At 42.5% G+C, this 27,543-nt stretch overlaps 1 protein-coding gene across 47 annotated transcripts in view; it reads right to left on the bottom strand.

Moving 5' to 3' along the window:
- ATG7 (autophagy related 7) overlaps positions 1-27,543 on the bottom strand; it is a 279,358-nt gene that overhangs the window by 212,721 nt on the left and 39,094 nt on the right. For 33 of the 47 annotated variants that reach the window (XR_014822342.1, XR_014822339.1, XR_014822340.1 and 30 more), the window contains 5 exon segments: positions 15,169-15,257; positions 13,547-13,668; positions 8,413-8,503; positions 7,497-7,641; positions 600-758 (listed from right to left, as the gene is read on the bottom strand). Coding sequence is in view for 39 of the 47 variants with exons in the window: in XM_084986716.1 (XP_084842842.1) it covers positions 600-758; positions 7,497-7,641; positions 8,413-8,503; positions 13,547-13,668; positions 15,169-15,257 (606 nt within the window). In the remaining 8 variants the exon portion in view is untranslated. 47 annotated transcript variants of the gene reach the window in all.

The following is a 27,543-nucleotide window of genomic DNA, read 5'->3' as shown; positions in this document are numbered from 1 at the left end:
TGATTAAGCATGCAAGATGCAGAATCTTTTTTGCTAGATGACTTCAATAACACTGGCAAGATTCTGAATCAAATGAGCTGAACGACTTGCCTCTTATTACCTGGTGTTTTTCAAGTAAACTATGAAAACCAAAAACAAGCAGCTAGAGTGAAAAGCTAACATTTAGCCAGATCTTTCTTCTGCAGACCTACATGCAATTTTATTTCATAAACCTGTACCAACCATCAAGTATTCTGGTGATGAAGGAAAATAATATCCTGCATCTGAGCCACCATAAATCCCTTTGGAACATGGAAGTATCTAAAAATAAGCATACCCCAAATTCTTCAACTTAAACTCAGATGATACGTTGCAAGTTATAAAGCAATTTTTCATGGATTCTTTGTTTTATTTTCACAATAATACAAGAGACTTTGGTTTCATTCTTTTACTTCCCATCTCTGAGATGAGAAAACAGAGGTTCAGCCACATGAGAGCCTGGCAGTAAGTGACAGGGGTCTGACTCTCTGTCACCAAAACCACAGGCCTCATTCCCCAAGACTTAAACACTGAAAGACCCAGGACAAAACCTCCGATGTTCCCAAACAGCATCAACGTACCACTCCGGGGAATATTTTCTGGAGGCGGTCTGCTGCTGCCAGGGCCTTGGGCTTACCACCCACCAGGCAATCTTCAAATTCATACAGCGGCTGCCTCACAGGGTTGGAATAGGAGATCTTGGCATTGTCCACAAATGTGATGTGTCTGACGCCCCAACCCTGCATGGAGAGAGGAGATTGTGATATGTTTCTGATGAACATTTCACAGGGTGTCTTTCTTGAAATCCCTAAAAGGGGTTTTGTTTTAGAGCAGCTTGGGAACCTCAAAATATAGGAAAGTCTAGAAACTGAACTGTGCAAATTCAGTCTTTGATAAACAGAGCGTCAACTTGCTTTAAAAGACAAAATAATTATGTACCCAGTGCCTGGCTTCCTACTGTAATGAGACTAAGAGATGTCATCGTGGGTCTGACTAACAATTCATTATTTTTGACAGTGGCACCAGAGGAGGCTCTGGGGGTGAGTCCCATAAGGACTGCCCATGTTGCTGTCTTGAAAGGATTAGCAATGGCCGCCCATTGTCCTCCCTTTCCCTTAGTGAATAATGAAGCATAAGTAACAGCTCATCCTAAAATTCACTTAAAACCTGGATTAACTCCTCGTAAAAGTGACTTATAAGTTATTTCCAATTATATAACATCATAAAAGATTTTGTACTATTTCTCCAAGGGGATAATTCTACATTCTCAGAAATAGTTTTCTCATTTCATTCATTTCAATTTCAGCTCCTATGAAGTCTTACAGAACCACATGAATTTTAAGTTAGATAGGCTAAAATCTTTAGTTCAATTACTTTCACAGATACAGAAACTGAAGCCCAGAAAAAAATATGTGACTCATGTTAGGTCATAGATCTGGTTAATAATGCGGAAGAGATAAGACACCCAGACTGGCAATCAAATGAAGATGCTGACTTTCTTGGGGCTGAGGTGGGGGTGTGTATTTCAGTAAATCATAAACAAGCACAGCAATCAAAAAGAAGCCCTGTTAGACTGCCTACGAATCTAAGAGTCTGACCTCCGTCTTATTTCAATATTCTTCCATTTGAGACTTTGAAATTCAGTTAGCCTGATGGTTCCAGGAAGATAGGCAACAATCTAAGATTCATTGTCGGGGTTGAGAATGGACCAGAATCTATCCTTTCAAAAATATAGCTTGGATTGGCCATTAGTTCTGAAGCCCACTGCTGACTTCGGCCTACCCACCCGGTTTTATAAGTGACTCTTTCCAGCTCAGCAAACTGTCGCAGAGAAGGAGTAAAGGTATGGAAAATTCAGAAGTCACTTGTCCTTGGTTTGAGGGATATTTATTTAGGAAGTAATCCTGCATTCTTTAAGCAATGCTGAGTGGACAGCGAGAAGGCAGTCTGGGAACATGCTGGGCAGTGGGAAGAAAGCTAGAGAAACTACAAACATGCCAAAAGTTAGTCTCTGCAGGTGGACTTCACACGTAACTTTTGGTCTCCTAGAATGCTACAGAGTTTAAATGTCTAATTAGCAAAGATTAAAGAAAATTACAATACTCAGTGCCAATGAGGATAGGTGAGGAAAAAACTATTTTACTTGAGAATGTAAACTTGTGTAATTTTTCTGGAAAGCAATTTGGTGATATGTTTTTAGAAGATTTTAAAGGTTCATATCTTTGACCTACTTCCAGCAATCCATCTTAGGAATTACTCTGACATACAAAAATGTAATCACAAAGGTGTTCTCTGTAATATAATTTATGGTATAAAAAACTGGAAGTAATGTCAATGTCTAAAATTAGGGGACTAAATAAATCATGTTTTATCATACAGGAAGTCATATTCTACAGCCATTAAAAAAAGCTTTTTAGGTTTCCTTTTTAACAACATGAGAAAGTATTTACAGTGTTAACTGATAAAAGCAAGGGGCATTTTTATATGTAAGATTTTAGGAGTTCCCATCGTGGCTCAGTGGTTAATGCACCCAACTAGTATCCATGAGAATGAGGGTTTGATCCCTGGCCTCGCTCAGTGAGTTAAGGCTCTAGTGTTGCCGTGGGTGTGGTGTAGGTTGTAGACACAGCTTGGATCTGGTGTTGCTGTGACTGTGGTGTAGGCTGGAGGCTACAGCTCTGATTGGGGCCTTAGCCAGGGAACCTCCATATTCCATGGGTATGGCCCTAAAAAAGACAAAAGACCCCCCCCCCCGCAAAAAAATATTTTAAAATATACATTAAACAAGTCCTTCTTTTCCTGCTTTATAAATTTTACACTGTACAAATTTTCTATAAGGGGTCTATACTGACTTTATAATTCTAAAAATGTTAAGAAAACCTAAGCACCTAATTCTGGAAGTTACGAAAAGAATAAAAGAAATTTCACAAAAAAGAGGAAGAAATTAAGTAGATACTAAATGAATCTGGAAGGAAAATAAAACAGTAACAAAAATTATAGAATAAATAAATGATTTAGTTCTCTGAAAAGACTGAGAAAATAGACAAGCCTCTAGCGTGTCTGAATAAGAACTAAAAAGAGAAAATATAAATATGCAATGTTAGGAATAAGAAGAGATTAAAAAGAAGATAAAGACAAGATTTAAAAGATGGTGGAGTTCCCGTTGTGGCTCAGTGGTCACAAACCTGACTAGTATTCATGAAGATGTGGGTTTGATCCCTGGCCCCACTCAGTGGATTAAGGATCTGGTGTTGCTCTGAACTGCAGTGTAGGTCGCAGATGTGACTTGGATCTGGCATTGCTGTGGCTGTGGCGAAGGCCCGCAGCTGCAGCTCCAATTTGACCCCTAGCTTGGGAACGTCCATATGTTGCAGGAGAGGCCCTATTAAAAAAAAAAAAAAAAGATTTAAAAGGTGCTAAGAGAGTACACATATATTTTATATCAATTAATTTTCAAATTTAGATGAAATGGATGATTTTCTAGGAAAACATGACTAAACTGACTCAAAAGTGGTATAAAATCTTTAAAGGTCAATGAACATAGAAACATTTGTCAAAGTTCCCAAAGATTTCCTGCCCTTAACACCAACAAAATTCTAAAAGGCATGGAGCCCAGATGGATTTCTAGATGAATTTTACCAAAACCATCAAGGAACTGTTAAGTCAGAAACATAAAAGTGTCCTGGAGTATATAAAGAGACAGAAAATTTTATTTTATTTTATTTAATTTAATTTATTTATTTATTTTGGTCTTTTTGCCTTTTCTAGGGCCGCTTCCCACGGCATATGGAGATTCCCAGGCTAGGGGTCAAATTGGAGCTATAGCTACCGGCCTAAGCCAGAGCCACAGCAACACGGGATCAGAGCTGCGTCTGCAACCTACACCACAGCTCACGGCAACACCGGATCCTCAACCCACTGAGCAAAGCCAGGGATCGAACCTGCAACTTCATGGTTCCTAGTCAGATTCGTTAACCACTGCGCCATGATGGGAACTCTGAAAATTTTATTTTATAAACATAGCATAACTCAGCTATAAGACATACAGTAACACTACAAAGAAAAAGAAAAGCATTACTATAAACCAACTTGAACTACAGATACAGATACAAAAAAATAGCAATAAAATATTACCAGTTAAATTCCACAGTATATTAGAAGAACAGCAGTTGTCGTCATGGCTTAGCAGTAAAGAACCCAACTAGTATCTGAGGACGTGGGTTTGATCCCTGATCTTTCTCAGTGGGTTAAGGATCCACACTTGCTATGAGCTGTGGTGTAGGTTGCAGGCGTGGCTCAGATCCTACGTGGCTGTGGCTGTGGTGTAGGGTGGCAGTTATAGCTCCGATTTGACCCCTAGCCTGGGACCCTCCATATGCTGCAAGTGCTCCCTAAAAAGACAAAAGACAAAAAAAAAAAAAAAAAAAGTAGAATATACCATAAACAAACAGAGGTTTTTCCAGGAATGCTCAACATTAGAATATTTTCATAATCTTGATAGATGTATTTGATAAAACTCAATGATCATTTCTGATATAATCTCATAGTTAACTAGAAAGAAAACTCCTCCTCAACTTATAAAAGAGAATTTAGCAGAAACCAACAGCACAAATCAAAATTAAAGAACAAAAATTAAAAGTTTCTCATTAAAATCAGTAACAAAAATGAGGATTCCAACTCTCACTGCCTTTCCTCAACACTACAACAGAGTCCTAGCTAATCCTATAAGACAAGGAAAAGAGATGTGAATGTTGGTGAGGAACACTTATCAACTTGCAAAATTCCAAAGAATCAAATAAAAAGCCATTATAACTAAGAGAGCTTAGAGAGATGGCCAGATAGAAGATGAGCATTCAAAACTCACTATAGTATATATCCCAGTAATAGTCAACTTGAAAATGTAGTGGGAGAAACATTATCTTTAAAAGAAAAAAAAATAAAAACAATTAAACATGTGAAAATAAGCTAAATGAGACATGTGGAGACCTACATAAAGAAAATGCTACTGAAGGACAAAGATGATCTACATAATTTAAGAGATAAATAACGCTTCTAGATGAATTAAGGCTTGATATTACAAAGAAGTCAATCCCTCTCAACTTATCAATAACCTAATTGTAATTTGAATTAAAGCTGTGAATAATAATACAGGATTGAACAAATGGAATGATGGAACGAAAAGAGAACCAAGGAGCTCCTCTGCGGCTCATCACGTTAAACACCTGGCATTGTCACTGCTGTGGCACAGGTTCAAGCCCTGCCCTGGGAACTTCCACATGCTGCAGGCATGGCCAAAAAAAAGAAAGAGAGAGAATCCAAAAAGAGACTTGGGGGAGTTCCCGTCGTGGCGCAGTGGTTAACGAATCCGACTAGGAACCATGAGGTTGCGGGTTCGGTCTCTGCCCTTGCTCAGTGGGTTAACGATCCGGCGTTGCCGTGAGCTGTGGTGTAGGTTGCAGACGTGGCTCGGATCCCGCGTTGCTGTGGCTCTGGCGTAGGCCGGTGGCTACAGCTCCGATTAGACCCCTAGCCTGGGAACCTCCATATGCCGCGGGAGCGGCCCAAAGAAATAGCAAAAAAAAAAAAAAAAAAAAAAAAAAAAAACAAAAAGAGACTTGGGGAGTTCTTGTCATAGCTCAGCAGAAACGAATCTGACTAGCATCCATGAGGACGTGGGTTTGATCCCTGGCCTCGCTCAGTGGGTTAAGGAACCGGCATTGCCATGAGCTGTGGTGTAGGTTGCAGATGCAGCTCAGATCCCGCATTGCTGTGGCTGTGGTGTAGGCTGGCAGCTGTAGCTCCGATTCAACCCCTAGCCTGGGAATCTCCATATGCCGTGGGTACAACCCTAAAAAAAAGACAAAAAAAAAGAGAGAGAGAGAGACTTGGGTACAAAAGGGGATTTAACATTTGCTAAAGATGGAAAAATGATAATTTGTATTACTGAGTGGATGCCATTAAAACAAATGACTACTGGAGTTTTCCTGTGGTGCAGAGGAAGTTATCTTGTGGATCAAGCAGAGCACTTGATCCAGTGTTGTCAGTGCAGTGGCTCAGGTCACTGCTGTGGTGCAAAGTTTGATCCCTGACCTGGGAATTTCCACATGCTATAGCCACAGCCACAACAAAAAACAACCAAATGACTATCCATTTTGTGGAAAAAAAGTTAAGATCTTTACCTCTCATCATAAAACAAAAATAAATTCCACATTGATAAAGACCTCAACAAAAAAACAAGAGTTCTGGAGTTCCTATCTTGGAGCAGAGGAAACAAATCCAACTATGAATCATGAGGTCGAGGGTTCAATCCCTGACCTCACTCAGTGGGTTAAGGATCTGGCGTTGCTGTGGCCGGCAGCAACAGCTCTGATTAGACCCCTAGTCTAGGAACCTCCATATGCTGCAGGTGTGGCCCTGAAAAGACAAAAAAAAAAAAAAAAAAAAGAGAGTTCTATAAACCATAAAGGTAAAGACTGACATATTTAATAACAAATTATTTTTAAAAATTTAGAGGGCTAAAGATAACTTAAATCGAGAAAAATATGTGTGTCATATTACAGAAGAAAAAGGTTAATAGCCATTAAAAAAAGAACTCCAAGTTAATAAAAAGAACAGCCCAAAGGACATGAATAGAAGAAATAAAGTTCGCAAAAGAAATAAAATTTAAGATTAACCCTATTTAAAGAAATGCAAATAAAAAAGCTAAGCTCTGTTTTACATTGTTTCTAACATATTAATTCTACTTCTAGGGCTTTTCTCCTAAAGAAATAATCCCATGGACATATAAGAATAAGATATAAGAATGTTCATGTCAATAGCATCTACAAAAGAAAAATATGCTAAAATAGATTAAGTGGAGAACAAGTCATACAATAAAATACTACATATACATAATATGGAAATACATAGAAAGAGAAGCACAGTTATTGTTCTATTGAGTTCAAAATAAAAACCTGCTGTAGATAGTATGCTACGATCAAACTTTTGTGAGTACAGACAAGAAAATAAGAGCAAGGATGACAAATGTCTCGCTCTGTATCTGCATACGCCTACGAAAACTTCAGGGAAAGATGCTCTGTACTAACTATAACATCTGCTTAATTCTGGGAAGGAGGACTTGCGATGGGGGAGGAGAGAGGCTTCCATTTTCTACTTTATAATAAAAGCATATATTCCTTTTATACTTAAAGAGACACCGAGAAAAGAAAAAAGAAAGGGAGAGAAGAGAGAGGGAGAAAGAAGAGGGGGAATCTGGGAGATGGGAGGCACTCAGGGACCATCATCCCTTGGTGTCCCTGGGGGACTGGTTCCAGAAGCCCCAGGGGTACCAAAATCCAGATGCTCCAACCCCTTACATAAAATACAAGGCCATCCATACCCTTGGATGAGAAACCCACAGGTACAGCAGGTGGACTATGCAGTGAAATAAGAGGAGAAGCCATGGCTTCAGAGGTGCCATCCAGCCCCCACAAACTTACCATCAACGTCCTAGCTACGTTACAACCCAAGGTGCCGGCTCCAAGCAGCAGACACTTGACAGACACAACCTTGTCTAAGTCCAAAGTAGGGACCAATCTCCAACACATCAACTTGAGATTGAGGTCCACGGATGACTCAGCTAACCTAGAAATGAGAGAATTATTTATTTACTTAGCCCATCACTCTTTTATGCTCCAATCTTGGCCTTTCTAGACGGAAAGTAGCTGCATGAGAAAATAAGAAACAAATACTAAGGAAATGAGAATCTAAAGAAAAGAGAATCAAAGGAAAAACATAGCAAAGGTGAGGGTCGGCAAGGAGGAGAAAGGTTATCACACAGAAAGCACACCATCATAATCCTCTCCAAGGGTAGTGGGTGGGACACAGACCTGATCCTGAGCTCTCAGCAGCCGAGCGAAGTAGGAAAGATGACTAGTTACATGAGTTACTGTGGCCAGGCTGCTTAAGAGGCTAGTTTTCCCTAATACCAAAAAAGAGAAACTTCTGTCCCCTCAATAAAAGGGGAGGTTCTTACATCATACTTTCAATATAATACTGGCTTCTGTGAAATATTTATCATGAACTTCAATGTAGGCTAATGGGACAAAAATAAAGGGTAATGAGTAAAGAGCTAAAAGGTGGTTTAGGGACACAAGTCTGAGTCTGAGCTTGAAGCGAGAACAAAATTTAGCAAGTCTAGAAAACAGAAGACCTGTGTGCCCCTCAGAATATCCATTCTGAATATTAATTCTCGCCACCAAAACTAGGTTAAGAGGCAGCAAAGGTGGAACACCACTCATCATCCTCAACTTGAATGGCACCCAACTGAATGGGCAGAGCCCTTGGCCTGCCGGGACCTGGGGTGCATGCTGGTCACAAAAAGCCCCACTGGGGAGAACAGCCTCCCAACAATACCTCTTAGGGTCCATACATTCGCTGAGGTTCACCATCCGGGGCCCCATGCCGCCTTTCTGGTTCTTTTCCCATCCAACTGCTTTGGGACAATCTTAAGGGAAACAAAACAGTAAGTCTGGTGAAGGAGGGAAGAATGAAAAGTAAGTCAAAGCAGCAGGATGGCCCACACGCAGCTCACTTCTTTTTCAGGGAGGTTCACAGACCTGAATTTCATCTACCTGCCTCAGGTTCCTCCCCATGCTCCTTGGCCATGAGGAATCTTTTTTTTTTTTTTTTTTTTTTCTTTTCTAGGGCTGCACCCGAGGCATATGGAGGTTCCCAGGCGAGGGGTCTAATTGGAGCTGTAGCCGCCGGCCTTTGCCAGAGCAATGCGACCCATACCACAGCCCACAGTAACGCCAGATCCTCAACCCACTAAGCAAGGCCAGGGATTGAACCCCAAACCTCATCGTTCCCAGTCAGATTTGTTAACCACTGAGCCATGACAGGAACTCCGGCCATGAGGAATCTTGAGAGACCATAAGAGTCGAGGTCTTCCCACAGAGGGGCTTCAGAAATAGCCCAGGACTCTGGCCTGAGCCACCTCACCTTGTGTAGTTACCAGAAGTTGCTCAAAAACAGATGCTATATCTGGAGAGGGTGGAACCCTGTGAAGGGCTCTCCATCTGAGGCGGACAAGCCAGTATGGCTACACACAGGCTCTGCCGAGTCCCATCAGGATTTAATTTCTATGTTTCAGCCCCTCCCACTTCTCATCCTTCCCAACTCCCCTGCCCCCAGCCTCTCAGTTTCCTTACCACTCAGACTTTCCTTATCCACTCAGACATTCCTCTTCCCTGACTTGGACCTTTTCCACTAACCTCTTTTTAACCTCTGCCATGGGAGCCTCTGTAACTCCAATTCCAGCTGGTCTCAAAATGTGCCTTAGGCAAAGCTCCGAGAGGAGAAGGATTCTGTGGCTAATAGGAAAGGAAATGCTTCTGTGCTCCCAGGCCCTCTATCCAACTCCCTACCCAACCTGGAGAGTCACATGGCACGTGAGGGAAATAAAGCTCTGAGGAATCCGCAGGAAAGGAGCCACTGTATTGGATTTGGTTTTGAGTTTTTTCCAGATTTACCTGGCTCTTGGCGTCTTCCTAACCCAGTGACACCAATTAAAATCTCATAGGACAGGCATTCCCATTGTGGCTCAGAGGGTTAGGAACCAGGCATAGTGTCCATAAGGATGTGGATTCAATTCCTGGCCTTGCCCAGTGGGTTCAGGATCCAGTGTTGCTGTGGCTGTGGTGCAGGCCAGCAGCTGCAGCTGTGATTCAACCCCTAGCCTGGGAACTTATGCTGCAGGTGCGGCCCTAAAAAGAAATCTCATGGGACACATTCAGGGAAATGCTGCTCTATTCCACCACTGCCAAATCCTCTAAAAACCCTCAAGTGCTTTGCAGAATACTTCTGCTACCTCCTTACCTTAGTGGGCACCAGGCTTCCTTGGTGAAAATCTAGTCTTATAAACCCTACTAATGGGGGTCACCACTCTTACACTCACCACAACATGAGACCTCATTCACTCTCCCTTCCTCACTGAATCCTCAAAATTCAAATAAAGCTTCAGCTCCTTAGCAGGGAATTTACTCAGCCGACAACCTTTCCAGCATCATCTCCAATACCTACTTTAAGTAACAGTCTCTGAAGAAAACAGAAGCTCCTTGACTTAAGGTTAAGAGGAGCAGGACTATTGGGAGGAATTTTATGTTTGTCCTTAACTGTACACTGTTTTTCTGAGGACAGACTCATACTTGTACATGTCTATCAACACTTCTATTTTCCTTTTCTTGGGAACATATTAGCTTTCAACCTTTGTTTCTTAAAATAATACTGCTTGATATAATTATGGGACCTAGAGGTGTTGATTTTCTTTACACAACCTTTTATTTCTGGGATAGGATGACCAATGAGAAACCAGAGAGCCAATTACCTTCAAAAGCTACTTAGCTGGGGACATCCTTCACCCCAAGAAGCTGGAAAACAAAGGTCACTTCCTTTTTTAACCTAGGTGCTCTGGTGTAGTGCTTTTTTGGTGTCATGAAAAATTAAAACTGAAATAATAGATTTGAGTTCTTAAAGAGGATAAGAACTCCAAAATTATTTTTCTGGAGAAAACAAAAAAGAATTCAGAACTGTTACTACTTATAATTTGTATGACTTCCTTACTTTTTTTTTTTTTTTTTTTTTTTGGCTCACAGCATGTGGAAGTTCCCAGGCCAGGAACTTGCACAACAACATCAGTGACCAGAGCCATAGCAGTGACAACCTCAGATCCTTAATCCACTGGGCCACAAGGGAACTCCATGATTTCTTCACTATTCTTACATTAAATTTAAAAATGGGTTCTCTAGGAGTTCACACTGTGATACAGTAGGTTAAGAACCTGACTGCAATGGCTTGTGTCACTGCGAAAGTGCAGGTTCGATCCCCGGCCTGGCGCAGTAGATTGAATGATCTGGTGTTGCCACAGCTGTGGCATAGTTCACAGCTGAGGCTCAGATTCAGTCCCTGGCCTGGGAACTTCCATATGCCATGGGTATAGCCATTTAAAAAAAAAAAAAAAAAAGGTTCACTAACACGTAGCACAGAACTTTGACAAGAACTTCAGAACCACAGTCTTGGAGACTATAATTAATAACTCTAGCCTAAGCTTTCTCCCGTTACAGATAAGAAATCATAAGACAAAAATAAAATGTCATTTCAAATTAAAACATCTCTGTACTCAAGATGCCATTGATATTTTAAGAAAATTAGGTGTACTTTAAACTTATTCATAACTTTTTAAAAATACTACATGTGACCATAATATTTAATCTATCACATCTGCTTCCATAAAATCTACATCCAATAGGACATACCCCAAATTAATGAGAAAAAATTTAGGGGAAAATTAGGTCCTGTTTTCCCATAGTTGGACAAACAGGAGAAGCACATTAAGGACAGGAATTAAAAGGAGGAGAGCTCCCTCTCTCCACAGCGTTTGCAGCCTCCTTCAGCCAGCTGCCTGAATCCTGGGATGAGCAAAGGAGAGGAGCTTGGCTACACCAAGGAAGATACAGGATATTCAAATTTCTTATAATATTGTAATTGCCACTATGGGATGTTTAGAAATACTGAAAGATACTACCATACTAATACCTTCAGTTTACATTTCAATATATAATAACTATAAAGTTTTATTTATTATAACATTTAATTTACGGCTCAGAAGGAAAACATTAATTTACATGTAAAAAACAGGAACATTCGCCTTGCTTAAATAATCCACACTCAGTATCAAGTGTAAAGCTGTACTGCCGGCACTGCTGCACTAAAACTCCTTTTTCACATGGAAATGCAAGGTGTCCTGGGCTTGCCAGGTTTGCCCAGCACCAGTGGTATGTATCATTGGGAGCTGGGAGTAATTCAGTGACTTTATCTTAAAAATGTAAAGAAAAGTGCCTTCCCCAAACAGTGGTTGGCAGGAGTAAGTGAGCAACGTGTGAGGTGGCTGGTGGCCTGCCCAGTGCAGGCCAGGCACCCATGACTGGTCAGTTCATGCTCACCTCACTCCCCTGGAGCTGCCCTCTAGTTTATCTTAATAAAACAAAGGTGTGGCACCTAAGTTAACTTCACTAACTTGGAAGCTATTTTAGAATGTGCCAGAAGAGGGTGCTAAACCAAATGCAAATTCCTAAACAAGGCAGAGAGGCCAAACATCTAAGGCTCTAAACTACCAAGTAAACAGCTTCCTCTTGCCTGACCAAGCAGGGTGTTCTCTAGATCTTTCTAAGAAGTCTGTTGAAGACATTCTTCAGTGCTGACAGAGAATCACTGATAAAGTGTCCTCAGAGCCAATCCTGAATCCTTTGGACTCTGGTCTCTGAAAATGACATCTCGAAAGAGATTTTAGGAGTTCCTGTTGTGGCTCAGTGGTAACAAACTTGACTAGTATCCATTAGGACGCGAGTTCGATCCCTGACCTCATTCAGTGGGTTGAGGATCCGGCGTTGCCATGATCTGTGGTGTAGGTGGCAGATGTATCTTGGCACTGGGGTTGTTGTGGCTCTGGCATAGGCTGGCAGTTAGAGCTCTGATTCGATCCCTAGCCTGAGAACTTCCATATGCCACAGGTGCAGCCCTAAGAAGCAAAAAAAAAAAAAAGAGAGAGAGATTTTAAACTCCCCACTCCCATCCCCCTAAAACAAATAAATACATACTTTAAGGCACATGACCCATGCATTAAAGAAAGCAATGTGCCTTGGGACAATAAAGATGTTGTAAGGAGCAAATTAAACAACGATAGTATATAAAAGTAATTTGGAAAACATGTATGTCATAGAAATCTGAGGGATCATTTGGAAAGAGTTCTGAGCTTTGGGTACAATAGGAAATTAACGTAAGTTAGCATTTAATAAGCAAGTATAAGATGACACCACTACACCTGTCTTTTACACAGGACTCAGATTCCTCATCTGGGGCACTCCATGAGGTGGGTATTATTATCTTTATTTTACTCAAATTTGAATATGTTATTACGTCTTTGTGACATGTCCATAAATATACATAAATGCAGGTGTATGTATCTATACACTCACACACCTATACATATAAAGTATCTGGGAGCCCACATTTCTTAAATTATGAAAGGGGAATGAGAGCTGACGTCTACCTACCGCACAAGATCAAATGGAGAATATTAAACATGGAAGGAGAAAGGGCACTTTTGCTGACTGGTTTCCTACACAGAGAATAGGATCACATACAATTTTGTGTAACAAATAAATATGTAGGTGCATTAATACTTTATTCTTCCTATAAGAAGGGTAAGGAATAAAGATTTGCATGTTAAGCAAAAACAAAAAAATCAGGGAAAGAAAAATTCTCTGAAAAAACTGCCTGGAGGAAATTTCCTGAGGACAATCTTTGCCTTTGTTCCTTTATGAATAGCTGAGCTGCCCTCTGTTCCACAGAAGTGTTCCCATTGGCAAAAAGGTAGGAGTTGTACTTTTCTCTACTTCTGTTGCCATTGTGAAGGGATGAAAGAAAAGTTAAACCTGATTTGGCTTTTGATAAATGATAATTATATGTATTCTCAAGACCGGCAAATTACCTGGGCTAAATGCCACTTCTGGAAGCTTCACTTCGAAGATGATGCTGTGGGCGATGTCTCTCACCCCCTGCAGCGTTCGATCCCGGAAGCACAGGACTTCAACAGACTGGAAACTGCTACTCCTGATGTCAGGCCCAGATTTTTATTTTTTATTTTTTTCAAGGAAGGAAAAGAAAGAGCTCGCATGAGAGCTTCGGCAAACCCAGTTGGAGAGGATTCAATTCATTGTTATTATGCCCCCCTGACACCCCTGGGGGACAGTCTTAACCTCTGGGAGGTTTTGAACACAGGCTTCCTTTGTCCAAGTGCTTGGAGGCTGAGTGTGGAACGGGCTAGGAGTTTTTTTTTAGGTGAGTTTTATCTAACAATTTCACAGTGCACACAAATAATTCTGACAGATAGATCTTAAATGCAGGGGTCGGGGAAACTCTTAAAACATTAAGAAGCTCTAAGACAAGCATGGGTTCTTCCTATCTGAACCTGCAATCTATGGAACAGCAGCTCCAGCAGTAGTGAGGAAGCACTACAGACCCTACCAGGATGAGTGAGTGTAACACTCTTCCTCTGGGGGACAAGCTATTGTATTATTTAGCTATCTTCAGTGAACACTGTTATTTAAGTAAAGCAGACACAAAGGTGACATAAATCCTAAAGGAGCCTGTCCCATGTCTTCTCCCAGTCATTAACCAGCCTCTTCAAAAGTAACTACTACTCTTATTTGGGTTTTACCTGTTTTGACCTTTACATCATAGAAACAGGTAGCACGTATTCTCTTAGGTCGGTCCAGCCTCTTTCACTCATCATTACTTTTTTAAAATTCATCCATGTTGATATGTGTATCAGTAGCTGATTCAGATTCACTATAATGCTGCATTCCACTGTGATGAATACACCCCAATTTATTATCCTTCCATTGTTGAAGGACATCTGGGTTATTCCCAATGTTGGGTTATTAAGAAGGATGCTACTATAAACATTCCTGCATATGTGTTTTGCTTGCATTTGAGTATGTGCGTCTGTGCTTCATATACCAGAGAGGGAAACTGCTGAGCCACAAATATTTTTGACTTTGGTAGATTCTGCCAAACAGTTTTCTAGCAGTGTGTGAGGGTTCCAAATTCAGCCACATTTGTGACAACACTTGGTATTGTCATCTTTTTAAACTCATTCTGGTATCTCATTATCTGGTGAGAAAGTAGCATGATCTCATTAGGTATCGCATTATCTTTATTAATGAGTAGTATTTCATCATATTTTACTTCCTGGATGACTAATGATGTTGAGCATCTTTTCAAATATACAGGAAAATCCTATCGGAAAGCGACTCAGACAGCTGAAGGGAGGTGCCGAAAATTTCTGGATCGGGACCTCTAGCTGTTGGCCCTGCCCTTCTCTAAAATATCTCAGTGCAGTATGGTCAGAGCCTGAAGCTCCATAACAGACCTGCTTAGAGGCTCACCACTGCCAGAAATCAGATCATGACTGATTAATTATCTGGTTTCCACACTATCAAAGAAAAAAATCCATTTGGGAAAGCAGAAATATAGATATAACTATACACAATGTCAAAAAATGTATAGACAAAAAGACAGACAGACACAGACACACACACACATAAATACCATCTGTGGGCTGCTAGGACCAAAAAATTCCTCAAAGGCCATCCAGGGTACTGGGCTAAGTTACAGGGATCATAGACACCAATAGTTACCTGTGAACAGAAAAGACTTTCTGAGTGAGACAAGCATCATGTCAGATTCACAATAAAACACGGCTAACCCTTCCTTTCCTGTTGATGCTATTTTGCAAAAGCACCAACCATTAGACATTTGGTGAAGGGCTAGAGGGAGGATAAGAAAGAAAAGGACTTCACATCAGACATTAGAACTTCTTGACGGCAGGGACCGTCAAATCCTTCTCTGCACCCCTTCCACGTTTATGTTGGGTGTGGCAGAGAGGAGGAACTAGATACATTTAGAAGAAAGAAAGACTGAATGCGGAGTAGGGAAGTAAACAGTCAGGGTTACACGGAGAAAATCCTCTCCTAAAGAGACATCATCTGTGAAAACTGCTATTTCAGGTAATGAGAAAATCAAAGGGTCATTAGTATTGGACGTCTATTGTCAGATCAAATTAAAAAGCCAGATGCCTTAATACCTTTCCTCCCACTCTTCCCTCCACCCATGGTCTCCAACTGGAAAACTCTACTGAACTTCAAATACCGTTTCTTCAACCCAGAGCACCCTTGGTGGAAGCAGTCACCCTGTTCCCTCTGCTTTTGTATACATAACATACACTACACTTCACATCTCTCACCTTCTCTGCCTCCTTCCTCTCAACACACAAGGAGACCTTCACTTCTAAATGCCATTCTCCAGGCAAAGGAAGCAGGGCTCCTTGGACATGTGGCTAATTCTAGGGTTGAAGCAGGGAAAACATAAGAAGAGCCTGGAGCACCTTGTGCACCAGAAAGGAAGGAAGGATGGGCGCGTGTCAAGGGGGCACAGGAGACACCTGAAAGAGCTCTGCTGGCCAAGGCTGGAACTACGTGAGCGACACAATAAACAACGCGGTATTGGGTTACAACCTAAAGGATGAAATAAATATCTATGAGTCCATACTGATACAAATAAATGAGAGTTAAGTAAACCTAAGAAAGTGAAGGGACAAGTCTCACTTACAGAAGATTTCCAAACAACACATGTAGATACCCCCACAGAAGTAGAGCTTACTCCTTCTCCACCCTGAGTGGTTTTCTTTCCTCAAACCAAAAGGGGGCTCGACTTCATGAGTCATTCCCAAAGCAAAAATAGCAAATTTAAGATGGAGAAACATGGCAAATACTACTCTAAAAAGTGATCAAGTTTTGCAAGTATATTTGGAATTTTCCTTAATAAAAAGATAATTTAGGAGTTTCCATAGTGGCTCAGTGGTAATGAACCCGAACAGTATCCATGAGGACGTGGGTTCAATCCCTGGCCTCGTTCAGTGGGTTAAGGATCCAGTGTTGCCATGAGTTGCAGTGTAGCTCACGGATACAGCTCAGAGCCTGCATTGCCGTGGCTGTGGCACAGGCCGGCAGCTGTAGCTCCGATTCGACCCCTAGCCTGGGAACCTCCATATGCCGTGGGTGCAGTCCTAAAGAGCAAAGTGATCAAGTTTACCACCACCAGGGATGCCGCGTAGGGATGAGGCACCTCGGATATGAAGTGACAACAAGGGCACTTCACCTGAGTGGTTTTCTTTGCCCAAACCCACAGTCCTGTCTAATCATGAGAAAACATCACCCATATTAAGAGGCATTCAGCCAAAATAACTGAACCAGTACTCTTCCAAACTGTCAAGGTCAAGGTCATTAGAAACAAAGGAAGTCTGAGGAACTGGTACAGACCAGAGGGGACAAAGAAGACATGACAAGAGAATGTGAGGTAGCCTCCTGGATGGGCTCCTGGCACGAAGGGGGATGTTAACAGAAAAACTGGGGAAGTCTGAATAGAGTCTAGAGTTTAGTTAATAGTTATGTATTCACATTGGTTTCTCGCTTTTGACAAATGCACAGTGGGAATGTAAAGTGATGATATCAGGACGTGATGACTGAAACAGGTGAGGGTAGATGGGAACACTCTGTACAGTATTTTAACTTTTCTGAAAATCTAAAACGATTCCAAAATAAAGTTCATTAAAAAACAGAAGACAGTAAGCATCTAGAGAGCAGGGAGTATCTTTCATCTCGCCAGGATCTGGTCACAGGTGCACAGCATATACTGAGTGAACACAGCTTGGATGATAAGTGGGTGGGTGGAAGGAAGGGAGGGAAGCAGGGAGGGGACAGGAGGAAGGGAGGCTGAGTGGGGGTGGGGGTGGAGAAAAAGGAGGGAAGATGGCATGCGGAAAACCACTAAGTTAACCCACAGGTTCCTTTACAGGTATAGATGTGGGTGAAATAAAAACATGGCAGGACTTTGGTTAATCTAGGCCAGTGAGTTCTATAAGGATGGGATCAGCCCCCAAAATTCCATTTATTCACTGCAGTGCTCAATACAGTGTTAGATACAAAGCAAGAGCCTTTCCCCAGGGAAAGGGAGGGAGGGAAAGAGGAAGCGTGCACATAAAGCCCAGAGAAAGCCACTATTAATATTCTTTTTCAGCATATGGAAGTTCCCTGGCCAGGAATCGAATCCAAGCCACAGGTGTGGCAACGCAGGATCTGTAACCCACTGTGCCAGGCAGGGGATGGAAAAAGCACCTCCACAGAATAAGCCAGATAATTAACCTATTGTGCCACAGTGGGAACTCCATAGAAATATTGTTTTCTATCTCTTATTCTGTTGTGAACTCTCTTCCATACCAAAATGTCATTCTACAACCATTGTCAGGAGTGGCACAATGGCATTCCATCATATTGATGCACCACAACTTTTTTTTTTCCTAGTGAAGGACAAATAAGTCGTCTTCATCTGTGCTCAATAAATCTCTAAAAATGGATTTTACTATTGTCTTATCAGATAATTACTGCATTATTTCCAAAATATTCTTTAAAAATGTTTGCAACCTCCTCTGCTATGTGAAATCTTCTTATTCCTCAGCTTTTGGTCTAGATGCACTTTCATGTCTTAAATGCGAAGAGCCAGATTGATACTTAATTCACCAAAGACTCACAGGCATGACCATGCTTTCAGGAAATACAGGGTAACTCTGAAATTTCCTTTTCCACAGGAAGATAAAATATCAGCATCTATGGAGCTTTTAAAAACAGAACTCCCAGATTATTCTGAGTCCTGCCCTTCCCCAGTGAGTGGCCCAGGGCAAACTCATCAACTTCTCCAGGCTTCAGTTTTTCTAATCTGAATCATGGGGAAAATGTAGAGCTGTAATGAGGATTAATAAGATGGTGCTGAACAGGAAGAGCCCTGCACATGCATAGCACTTCTGACATGATGATCAGTGGCTCCGAATCTCCAGTGGCCAGCCCCGCCATCTGTATGTGTAAAAAGCGCCCAACTGGTTCTGATGCAGTTGGTCCAGTTTGCAGACTTCAATTTGGGAAGCATCAGAGAAAGAGGTCTTCTTGACAAAAGGAAAAATTGCCCGCAGGGCTCTTTTTCATGCCCTTGAAAACTCTGGATTGGCTCTGCAGGGTCCCTGTGCCAGTTGCACCAGCATCCCAGGGGAGCCTGTCAGAAATGCAGACAGACTCTCTGGGGCCCAGTCCCCAGCCCTGCCGAATCGCAATTGGCATTTTAATAAGGACCCAGGTGACTTGCACGCTCAGTGCAGTTTGAGGGGTGCTGCTCAGCTCCTTAACCCTCTCAAGCCCTGGTTCTCAAATTTGAAGGCACATGGGGATCACCAGGAAGCTTTCAAAAACCCTGCTGCAGGGGTCCCTCCAGAGGGTCTCATTTCATCAGTCGGAGCTGTGGCTTGAATATTAGTTGCTTAAAAGCTGCCAGGTTAATCTTACGTGCAGCCAGGTTGCAAATCTCAACCTGAGAGCCTGTGGCAGTATCTCAAAGCATGGTCCACCTTAGACCACCTGCATCAGAATTACCTGGAAAGCTCTTTGAACTTGGATCACCCCAGACTCCATCCCAGACATTCCTAAGTACCAATATTTGCACCAAGACCTGCCCATGTGGTTCCTATGTATACTATCATTTCAGCACTGGCCACCTAGAGTTTACGAAGGAGAAAACCACTCCTTGCCTAAAATGTGGTTCATCACACCCTATATTCTTCCTTACAGTAACTGTGATTATTTGTTGAGCATCTTTATTTTCTTGATTCAAAGGCATTATAGATTATAAAACACACTTTCAAACTGTACAGAAAAAAAGAAAAATCATCGCATTAAACAACACAATAATCGTAAACATTTCCTGACTTCAGAAGACTAAAAAGTGAGGAAAAAAGCACTTAGAATGCAGAAAATAAGGATGCATGCCCTGTTTCTCTTGCTGCTCTATAACCAGTGTGAGGGCAGTAGTGTTTACCGTATTCAACTTTCCATCCCAAATGCCTGGCACAGTACCTCAAGCTCAGCAAATATTTGCTGAATAAATGACAGAACTGGTTAACTTCTAAGACCCCAGTAGACAGAAAGCCCCCCACCCCACCCGCACCTTGGGCAGGGATCCTAGGACGCAGCTGGAGGAGGAAAGGTTGGTGTCTGACAGGAGACTTGAAGCTGACATTTATACCTGTGATGCAACATCCTGGCAAGTTCCTCCCCACCCTCACCCCCCTTTTCTTTCTCAACATCACAGATTCTCGGTTCTGTGACATTTTACCCCTGGGATTCTCCTGCGTGAGAATGTGAGAGTATGGTCTAAGAGAGGGGTATCCTATGAGAAACAAGAGAACTCTGAGAATGGGGCCTCCAGCCTCGGGCTCCCTCTGAATGAAGAGGCTGTGTCCCCCGGGGGCTCTTCTGGTGCACCTGGCCACCGCCACTGCATGGAGTGCCTTTTTATTTTGTTCCTCTCTATCAACTGTGATGGACAGCATCTTCCAGACAAACTACATTTATTAAGCAGTCATCACTTCAAACTTTACCAAAGGCATTACAGCTCAGTTATCCAGCAAGAAAGGGGAGGAGAAGGGAGAAGCTGGCAGTCTACTACTGTAACATCTGAAACAGCTTAGAGAAGAGAACGGCCTGACCAGCAAAAAAAAAAAAAAAAAGAGCACAGCTGGAGAGCCAGCAGGCATGTGTTCTAATCCTGCAGCTAATGGATTTTAAGACCCTGGGGAAGTTCTTCCCTCACCTATAAAAAGAAGGGGTAAAATCATTTCATCTCAAAGGATTCCTTCTAGTTCCATAATTATAGAGCTGCATAGACCATTAAAGAGAGAAAAATCAAACAAACAAACAACAAAACAACACAGACTACATTAAGTCGCAGTCTTACCAGGTGGCTAAAGGCTCTTCAATTTTTTTTTAGGAAGAATCCAGACACTACCGATCCAGAAAATGCCATTCATATAGAAAAGCTGTTTCAATTTTCAAATATGACTCCATAAACCTAGGCTCTTGTCAAATGTTCTGAGTTACTCTCATTTGATCCTCAGCAATTTACTTCATCTCTTTATGCCTTAATTTTCTCATCTATAGGGTAACTCTCACCAGTGCTAGCACAGGCAAGCATTCAACAAATGATAACATAACAACAATATAAATAAACTCCATAGTAATAAATTCATTGACCTCTTGATCAGCTCAGATAACTGTTAATCCTCTACCTTCAGTTTTAAGGTCATTCTTTCTTAACTGGCAGAGAAAAAAGGAGTTTATCAAATATTTTCTGGGTCTAGGTTTTATCATGTGCAACTGTAGAGCTGGGACTAAATGATAGTTAAATTACATAAATTTGAATGTTATATTAGATACTGCAAGTGGCTACCTAATTTCAAAGAATGAGCACATTTCTGGCACTAAATACAAAAGCAATGAGGCAGGAAGGGAATAAGAAAAAAAAATCTTTTTTGAGAAGACCAGGAATAACTTTCTAAGAGCAACTTGACCTAAAACGAGCTACAGAGCAAGAATGAACCGCTAAAGAGAAATCTGTCACTTGTAAAGGGAGGTCAGCTTGAAAATGCTTTCAAGTAACTCTCCTACCCACATGACATGCATGAGTATAAAAAGCAAGCATCTGGACAGAAAAATGACAGAATCCATTTGACACTAAGTTGAACATCATTTAATACTCCTTTAATGATTCAAAAGTGACTCCCGGAGTTCCTGTCATAGTTCAGTGGAAATGAATCTGACTAGCATCCATAAGGACGCAGGTTCAATTCCTGGCCTTGCTCGGTGGGTTAAGGATCCGGCATTGCTGTGAGCCATAGTGTAGGTCGCAGATACAGATCGGATCTGGCGTTGCTGTGATAGGCCAGGAGCTACAGCTTATCTGCATAGACAGATAAGTCTGACCCCTAGCCTGGGAACCTCCATACGCCATGAGGATGGCCCTAAAAAGACAAAAAAAAAAAAAAAAAAAAAAAAAAAGTGACTCCCAAAATCTGTGAGTACTTTAGGAACAAAATCAGGAACCTCAGTCATTTCAGGAACTGGTCCGCACAAGGCTGCGTAAGCCAGTTTAACTATGTGGATAAACAGATTTTTTTTAATGGCAGTGAGAAATAACCACTGGCAGAATTCCCTGGTGGCCTAGTGGGTTAAGGACCCAGCCTTGTCACTGCTATAGCTCAGATCACTGCCATGGTGCAGGCTTGATCTCTAGCCCAGGAACTTTCACACACCACAGGCGTGGCCAAAAACAAGAAACAAAAAACAGAAAACAAAAAAAAAGAAAGGAAAAAAGAAAGAAAAGAAATAACTATTGGCTAGAAGTTTTGGGGTTTAGAACTGGCTTTGCTACCAATTCATTCTGTGAACTTGGGCAAATCACTTCCTTTTATAATGCAAGACAGCAGAAAGAAACAAAACAATTGCAAAAAAAAAAAAAAACAAAAAAAAAAAACCTTTGAAGGTTTATGAAATAAACACCCCTTTCTCCTTGGCTGAGAGCATACAATTCATTAAAGTAGTTCAGTCATGATCTGGCTACAATCCACCCAGCAATTTGCTGGAAAAGTACAATGTGAGAAAGACAAGCGGGCAAAATTGTCAACATGAGTGCCTTCAGCTTGAGAAATTTCCACACCAGTGCCATAAAACACACTTATCTGACAAAGGGCTATCAAATACCCAAACACTCGATACAACAGGAAATGCACAAAGAGATCACATGTCTTAAAAGTACAGGGAAAAAGTCCGAATATCTAACCCACAGCGATGTCACAGATGGCTGCCAAGATGCATAGACAGATAAGTCAAGAAAGTGCCCTGCTAACAGCACACTGATTATGGCTCCTTGGCTACCACTCTTGTCCAAAGATTTTAAAGCCCTAGAATTAAAGACTAATATTGCCGAAATTACAGAACATTTCCCAAACATTCATTCTTCAGTAACTGCTCTGAAGAAAGAAGTCGACTCACTCAGGCAGGCTTTCCCACAGACAGGCAATGGGGTGGTGACATGGGCTGTTTTGGTGTAACCACCAGGACCATGTGTTGTAACAGGGCAGCACCACAGTGACTGAGAGTGGAATCATTTCCCTGAGGGAAAACGGAACTTAAACGAGCCCCATTTTCAACCAACCAAATGTGTAAAAACATATGTAACATTCAATGCTGCTAAGCAGAGAGAAGCTGGAGAAGCAGAAAATGGCAGTCTGTGGGCAATAGTTGCTACCAGTAGTGGTGTGCCGGGCTGGCTCCCTGGGCTTGGGAAAGCCAACAGGGACAGCCTCCTCCCGGCTCCGCAGCCTGTGATTTGACAGTGGTGGCCCAACTCGGGCCATGGGGGGAGAGTGATACCGCAGACAGCAGCAGCCGCAAAAATCAGGGGACCCCCACCCCCGAGAGCCCACTGTGAAACATTTACCTGAACATGACCAATTCTAAATGTTCCAACTCTTAACCCAGTAAGTTCCATACTAGAAATCCTAAGGAAATAAGAAGCCGGAGGTCATGTATAAAGAAGTTCCAAGTAGTGAAGAATTATGAGAAACCAAAATGTCAAAAACTGGATAAATACATTATCATACATATCTATTAAAAAGGATGTTGATGCAGAGTTATGTAGACTTTAATATTATCATGCTAAAGTGCTAAAATAAAACAGAATGCAGTGCAACCATAGTCTTTCAAAAATGCACAGAGGATTAGAAGGAAATACACAAAATATTTACTTAAAAAATCAAAAAACTTAGTAATTAAAGAGCTTTGTGAGATTTTAAAAACAGAAGGGGAGTTCCCGTCATGGCTGAGCAGTTAATGAACCTGACTAGTATCCATGAGGCTGCAGGTTTGATCCCCGGCCTCACTTAGTGGGTTAAGGATCCTGCGTTGCCATGAGCTGTGGGGCAGGTAGCAGACACAGCTTGGATCCTGTGTTGCTGGTGTAGGCCAGCAACTACAGCTCCAACTGGGCCCCTAGCCTGGGAACCTCTATATGCCGCAGGTGTGGCCCTGAAAAGATGGGAAAAAAAAAAAGGGAAAACAGAAGGATGAAGTTGGACATAAAAATAATGAACAGAACCACACCTAGTGTAGCTCATTCATCTGCCACTATTCTCAAAATGGGCACACAGCACTGTCCAAACTACAAATGATGGGTTAATTGTGAACCCAAAATCACTCAATAGGTCACAATTAGTGTCTTTCACAAAGAAAGAATACAAGAGAAAATACTGCATAACACCTAGTAAAGTATATTTTGTTCAAGTTTTGCTTCAGTTTTCCATGTGTGTATATCTAAAGACACATACATATGATTACTGAATCATAATATAACAGGTATTTTTAACTATAAGTGGCAGTCAAAGAGTTGGGTATTATGCAATCAACTTTATCACCCATAAGCCATCCAAGAAATGAGAGGAAACCAAGCAAAGTGGCATTTGCTATTGAGCTTTAAAGAAACCCTCGTTTGGAGTTCCCGTCGTGGCGCAGTGGGAACCATGAGGTGGCCGGTTCAATCCCTGACCTCGCTCAGTGGGTTAAGGATCCGGCGTTCCCATGAGCTATGGTGTAGGTCACAGACACGACTCGGATCTCGGGTTGCTGTGGCTCTGGCACAGGCTGGTGGCTACAGCTCCAATTGGACCCCTAGCCTGGGAACCTCCATATGCTGGGGGAGCGGCTCAAGAATAGGCAAAAAGACAAAAAAAAAAAAAGGAAAGCCTCATTAGTAAACTGCTCAAATCTCTCTGGATGCTCTGAGGGCCTCTGAAGCAACTACCCTGCACATTTCCAGAGGGGATTTTCCTGCAGGCAGACCACTACTAATTTCTTCAGTTTTTTAAAAAGCCAAAAAAGTGTGCCTTTTCTTGGTAAAGGCAAAGATGGCTGAATGACTCAGGGCCACATAACTCCATTTTTATAGAGTAGCAAAGGACAAAAGTCTGTCTAGAGAAAATAATTTTCCTTTGAAAATGAAAACTAACAAATTTATTCTAGTAAAATACAATAAGAACAATAATAACATGTAAATCTTAATGAAGTCTGTTGACACTCATCGTCTCTTAATGCTCACAACTGTCTAAAGGGGTGAGGCCTTAGCCTTCCTCCTCCATCACACCAGGCTGTGAACTACTGAGAAAAACATGGACACTTTTTTCTTCACTATGGAAGCATTCTGACTCTAGGAGGTAAGAAAATTTCCACATGAAGGGGCTGCCATTCCCCAGCCTCATTTCCATTGTCACCTCTAAAACCAGAACAATGCTACCCCTTCTTCAGGGAGCTGGAAGGATTACTGAGACCACGAGTGGTGGACCCAGGGTCTGAGCTCAGCACACAGTAGCTGCAGCCACTGGCTAAGTGGACGGGTGCCCTCCTCAGGGCAGGTACCCACTCCTTTGGAGCCAGCTGAGGCTCGGGACCTGGGCAAGCTGTACCTCCCAATGAAAAGGTCCCCCTCTGGCTTGGAACAGAGGTGGGCCACCCCACTCTGGATCTCAGCAATCCTACAGCCTCCCCTCCAAACCAGGGCAGGCTAACTCCTGTCCTTCCCCTCATTCTCCTTTAAGCTAGGGGCCCAAACAGGACCCATGAGTGGGTTTCAGTGTTCTGTGGATTCCCTGGTGTTAGACTCTAGAACCCTGAGTAGATAGATGTGAATTCTTGGTGGGCAAGGATCCACTGCTTCCACCAAATTCTCAGAGGTTATATGTTTGGACCATCACTCCTGCCCCAAATTAACAATGACTGCTCTAGGAATTCCCGTTGTGGCTCAGCAGGTTACCGATCCGACAAGTATCCCTGAGGATGCGGGTTCAATCCCTGGCCTCACTTTGTGGGTTAAGGATCTGGCGCTGACGTGAGCTGTGCCATAGGCTACAGACGAGGCTCAGATCTGGTGGTGTTGTGACTGTGGTGTAGGCCGGCAGCCGTAGCTCTGATTCGACCCCTAGCCTTGGAATTTCCAAATACTGCAGGGGCAGCCCTAAAGAAAAAAAAAAAAAAAAAGACTGATCTAAATTACCCATTGCAGACCTCATGTCCCCATCTCCCATATCCTGTCTCCTGTCAGACTGCTAAGCACCTCCACGGCTCATGCTAGACAGTGCATCGATAACTTGGGAAAGCCTTTATAAGCAACATGGCCTTAATCAGGCAGTGGAACAGCATATTAAAGGGAATACCTACAATGAGCCATACTAGAAGTGACCCACAACTGACTGAAGGCCTACTAGGTGGGGGGCACTGAGCCGGTTGCTTCATATGTGCAAGTTCCAACCCTTACAGCTCATGCACACATGCCCTCATTCCTCATGTTTTACACACCAGACACAATACCACGGGATACAGACATAATGGTGGGAAATCAGAGGTACGGTGCCTGCCCTCATGGAGCTTACATTTACATGGGGGAAGAAGAGCTGAATTAAAGATCACCCAAGAAAATGTACAATTACAACTGTGCTGAATATTACAAAGAGGAGCCACCACAGTGCTACGAGAATCTGTTATGAACAGAATAAACTGTTTTACAGAGGTCAGGGAGGGTTGTCCCCAAGGAATGGTGATTAAGTTTAAATCTGAAGAAAGAGTGAACACCTCACCAGGCAAAGGGGAGGTATAGAGATAGAGCGGGAAGAAGCAGAAGAGAAGGGAGACAGGAGTTCCAGGCAAAAGGAATGCGCAAGGAGTTCCCTGGTGGCCTAGGGGTTAAGGATCCAGCTTTGTCACAGCTGTGGCTTAGGTAGCTGCTGAGGCCACAGATCAATCCCTGGCCCTGGAATCTCTGCATGTGCGGGCACAGCAAAAATAAAAAAAAAAAAAAAAGGCATGTGCAAAAGGCCCACAGCAGGAGGGCAGCCAGTGTTTTTGCAGGGAACACAGAAGGACTCAGTGCTAGACCCACACCGGGGGTCGGCCACATGAAGAATGTGGTCATTATTCTGAAGACACAAGAGCAAAAACAGTCTTGAAGAGAGACATGGTCAGATTTGCCCTACAGAGGATCTGGATGATGTAGGGACGGATGGGAGGGAGGCCTGAGGAGAAACAGGGTCACTGCTGTAAAGAAGCTCAAAGACCAAGTTGCTCAGACTGGTGTGGCAGCAGAGAAACACAAAGGCAGCAGACTGAGAGAAGTTTAGGACATGACATATAGAGGACATAGGGCAGAAAAGTGCAGAGGCTGCCCATATTTATGGCTCTGGTGACTGGATGGATGACAGTGTCATGGCAAGATGGTAATGCCAGGAAAAGGACCAGACTTGGGGTGAAGATCACGAGTTCGGCCTGGACATACTGGATTGGAGGTGCTGGAGAAGGCAAGAGGCGGATGGAGAAGGCTGGAGAAGGGGGCACTGGAGCTATGGGCACCAGGCTCCCCCAGGAGAGAAAAGAGACTGAAAAGAGAGCAACCTGGAGGGACCCCTTATTTCTCCATCTTACATGTGAGGACACTAGGACTCACAGAGAAAAGTGGCTTCTCAGTGGGTCAAAGTCCTGGTAAGAGGTAGAAAATAGAGTGAAATATGAAAGGAGGACACAACTGTAGGGCTTCACTGGGGAAAGAGTGCCTATTTCTGGGAGAAGATGATACAAAGTTTCAAGAAAACTTCACAACTCAAGGAATACTAAAGAGAAACTGGAATTCTGTGAAAGCAAGTGAACTGGATGAATGCCACCAAGGCAGGCATGAACTCAAGGGAAGTGATACAGAGGTTTCACAGAAATCATTTCTTCAGGGCTCCTACCCACCCCCCACATCCCAACCTTCAAGATTATGCCAGAACCTTCCGCAATCATGCCAGTCCGCAAGTAACTCTTCTCTCAGCACTCACACACTAAGCATCTGGCATTACACTGACGCAAGGATGCCATGTGGAGTGTGACATGGTCTCCGCTAAAGGAGCTCCGGGCTGATAGGGGATACAGGTGAGGGACATGAGCAGCAAGCCAACAGTCACCTGAG

The sequence above is a fragment of the Sus scrofa genome, chromosome 13 (genome assembly GCF_054392235.1).
Source record: "Sus scrofa isolate SSC_HxYL_T2T_F1_AM1 chromosome 13, Sscrofa_HxYL_maternal_Yorkshire_Landrace_v2.0, whole genome shotgun sequence".
Lineage (NCBI taxonomy): Eukaryota > Metazoa > Chordata > Mammalia > Artiodactyla > Suidae > Sus > Sus scrofa.
This window is presented reverse-complemented; position numbering and strand designations above follow the sequence as displayed.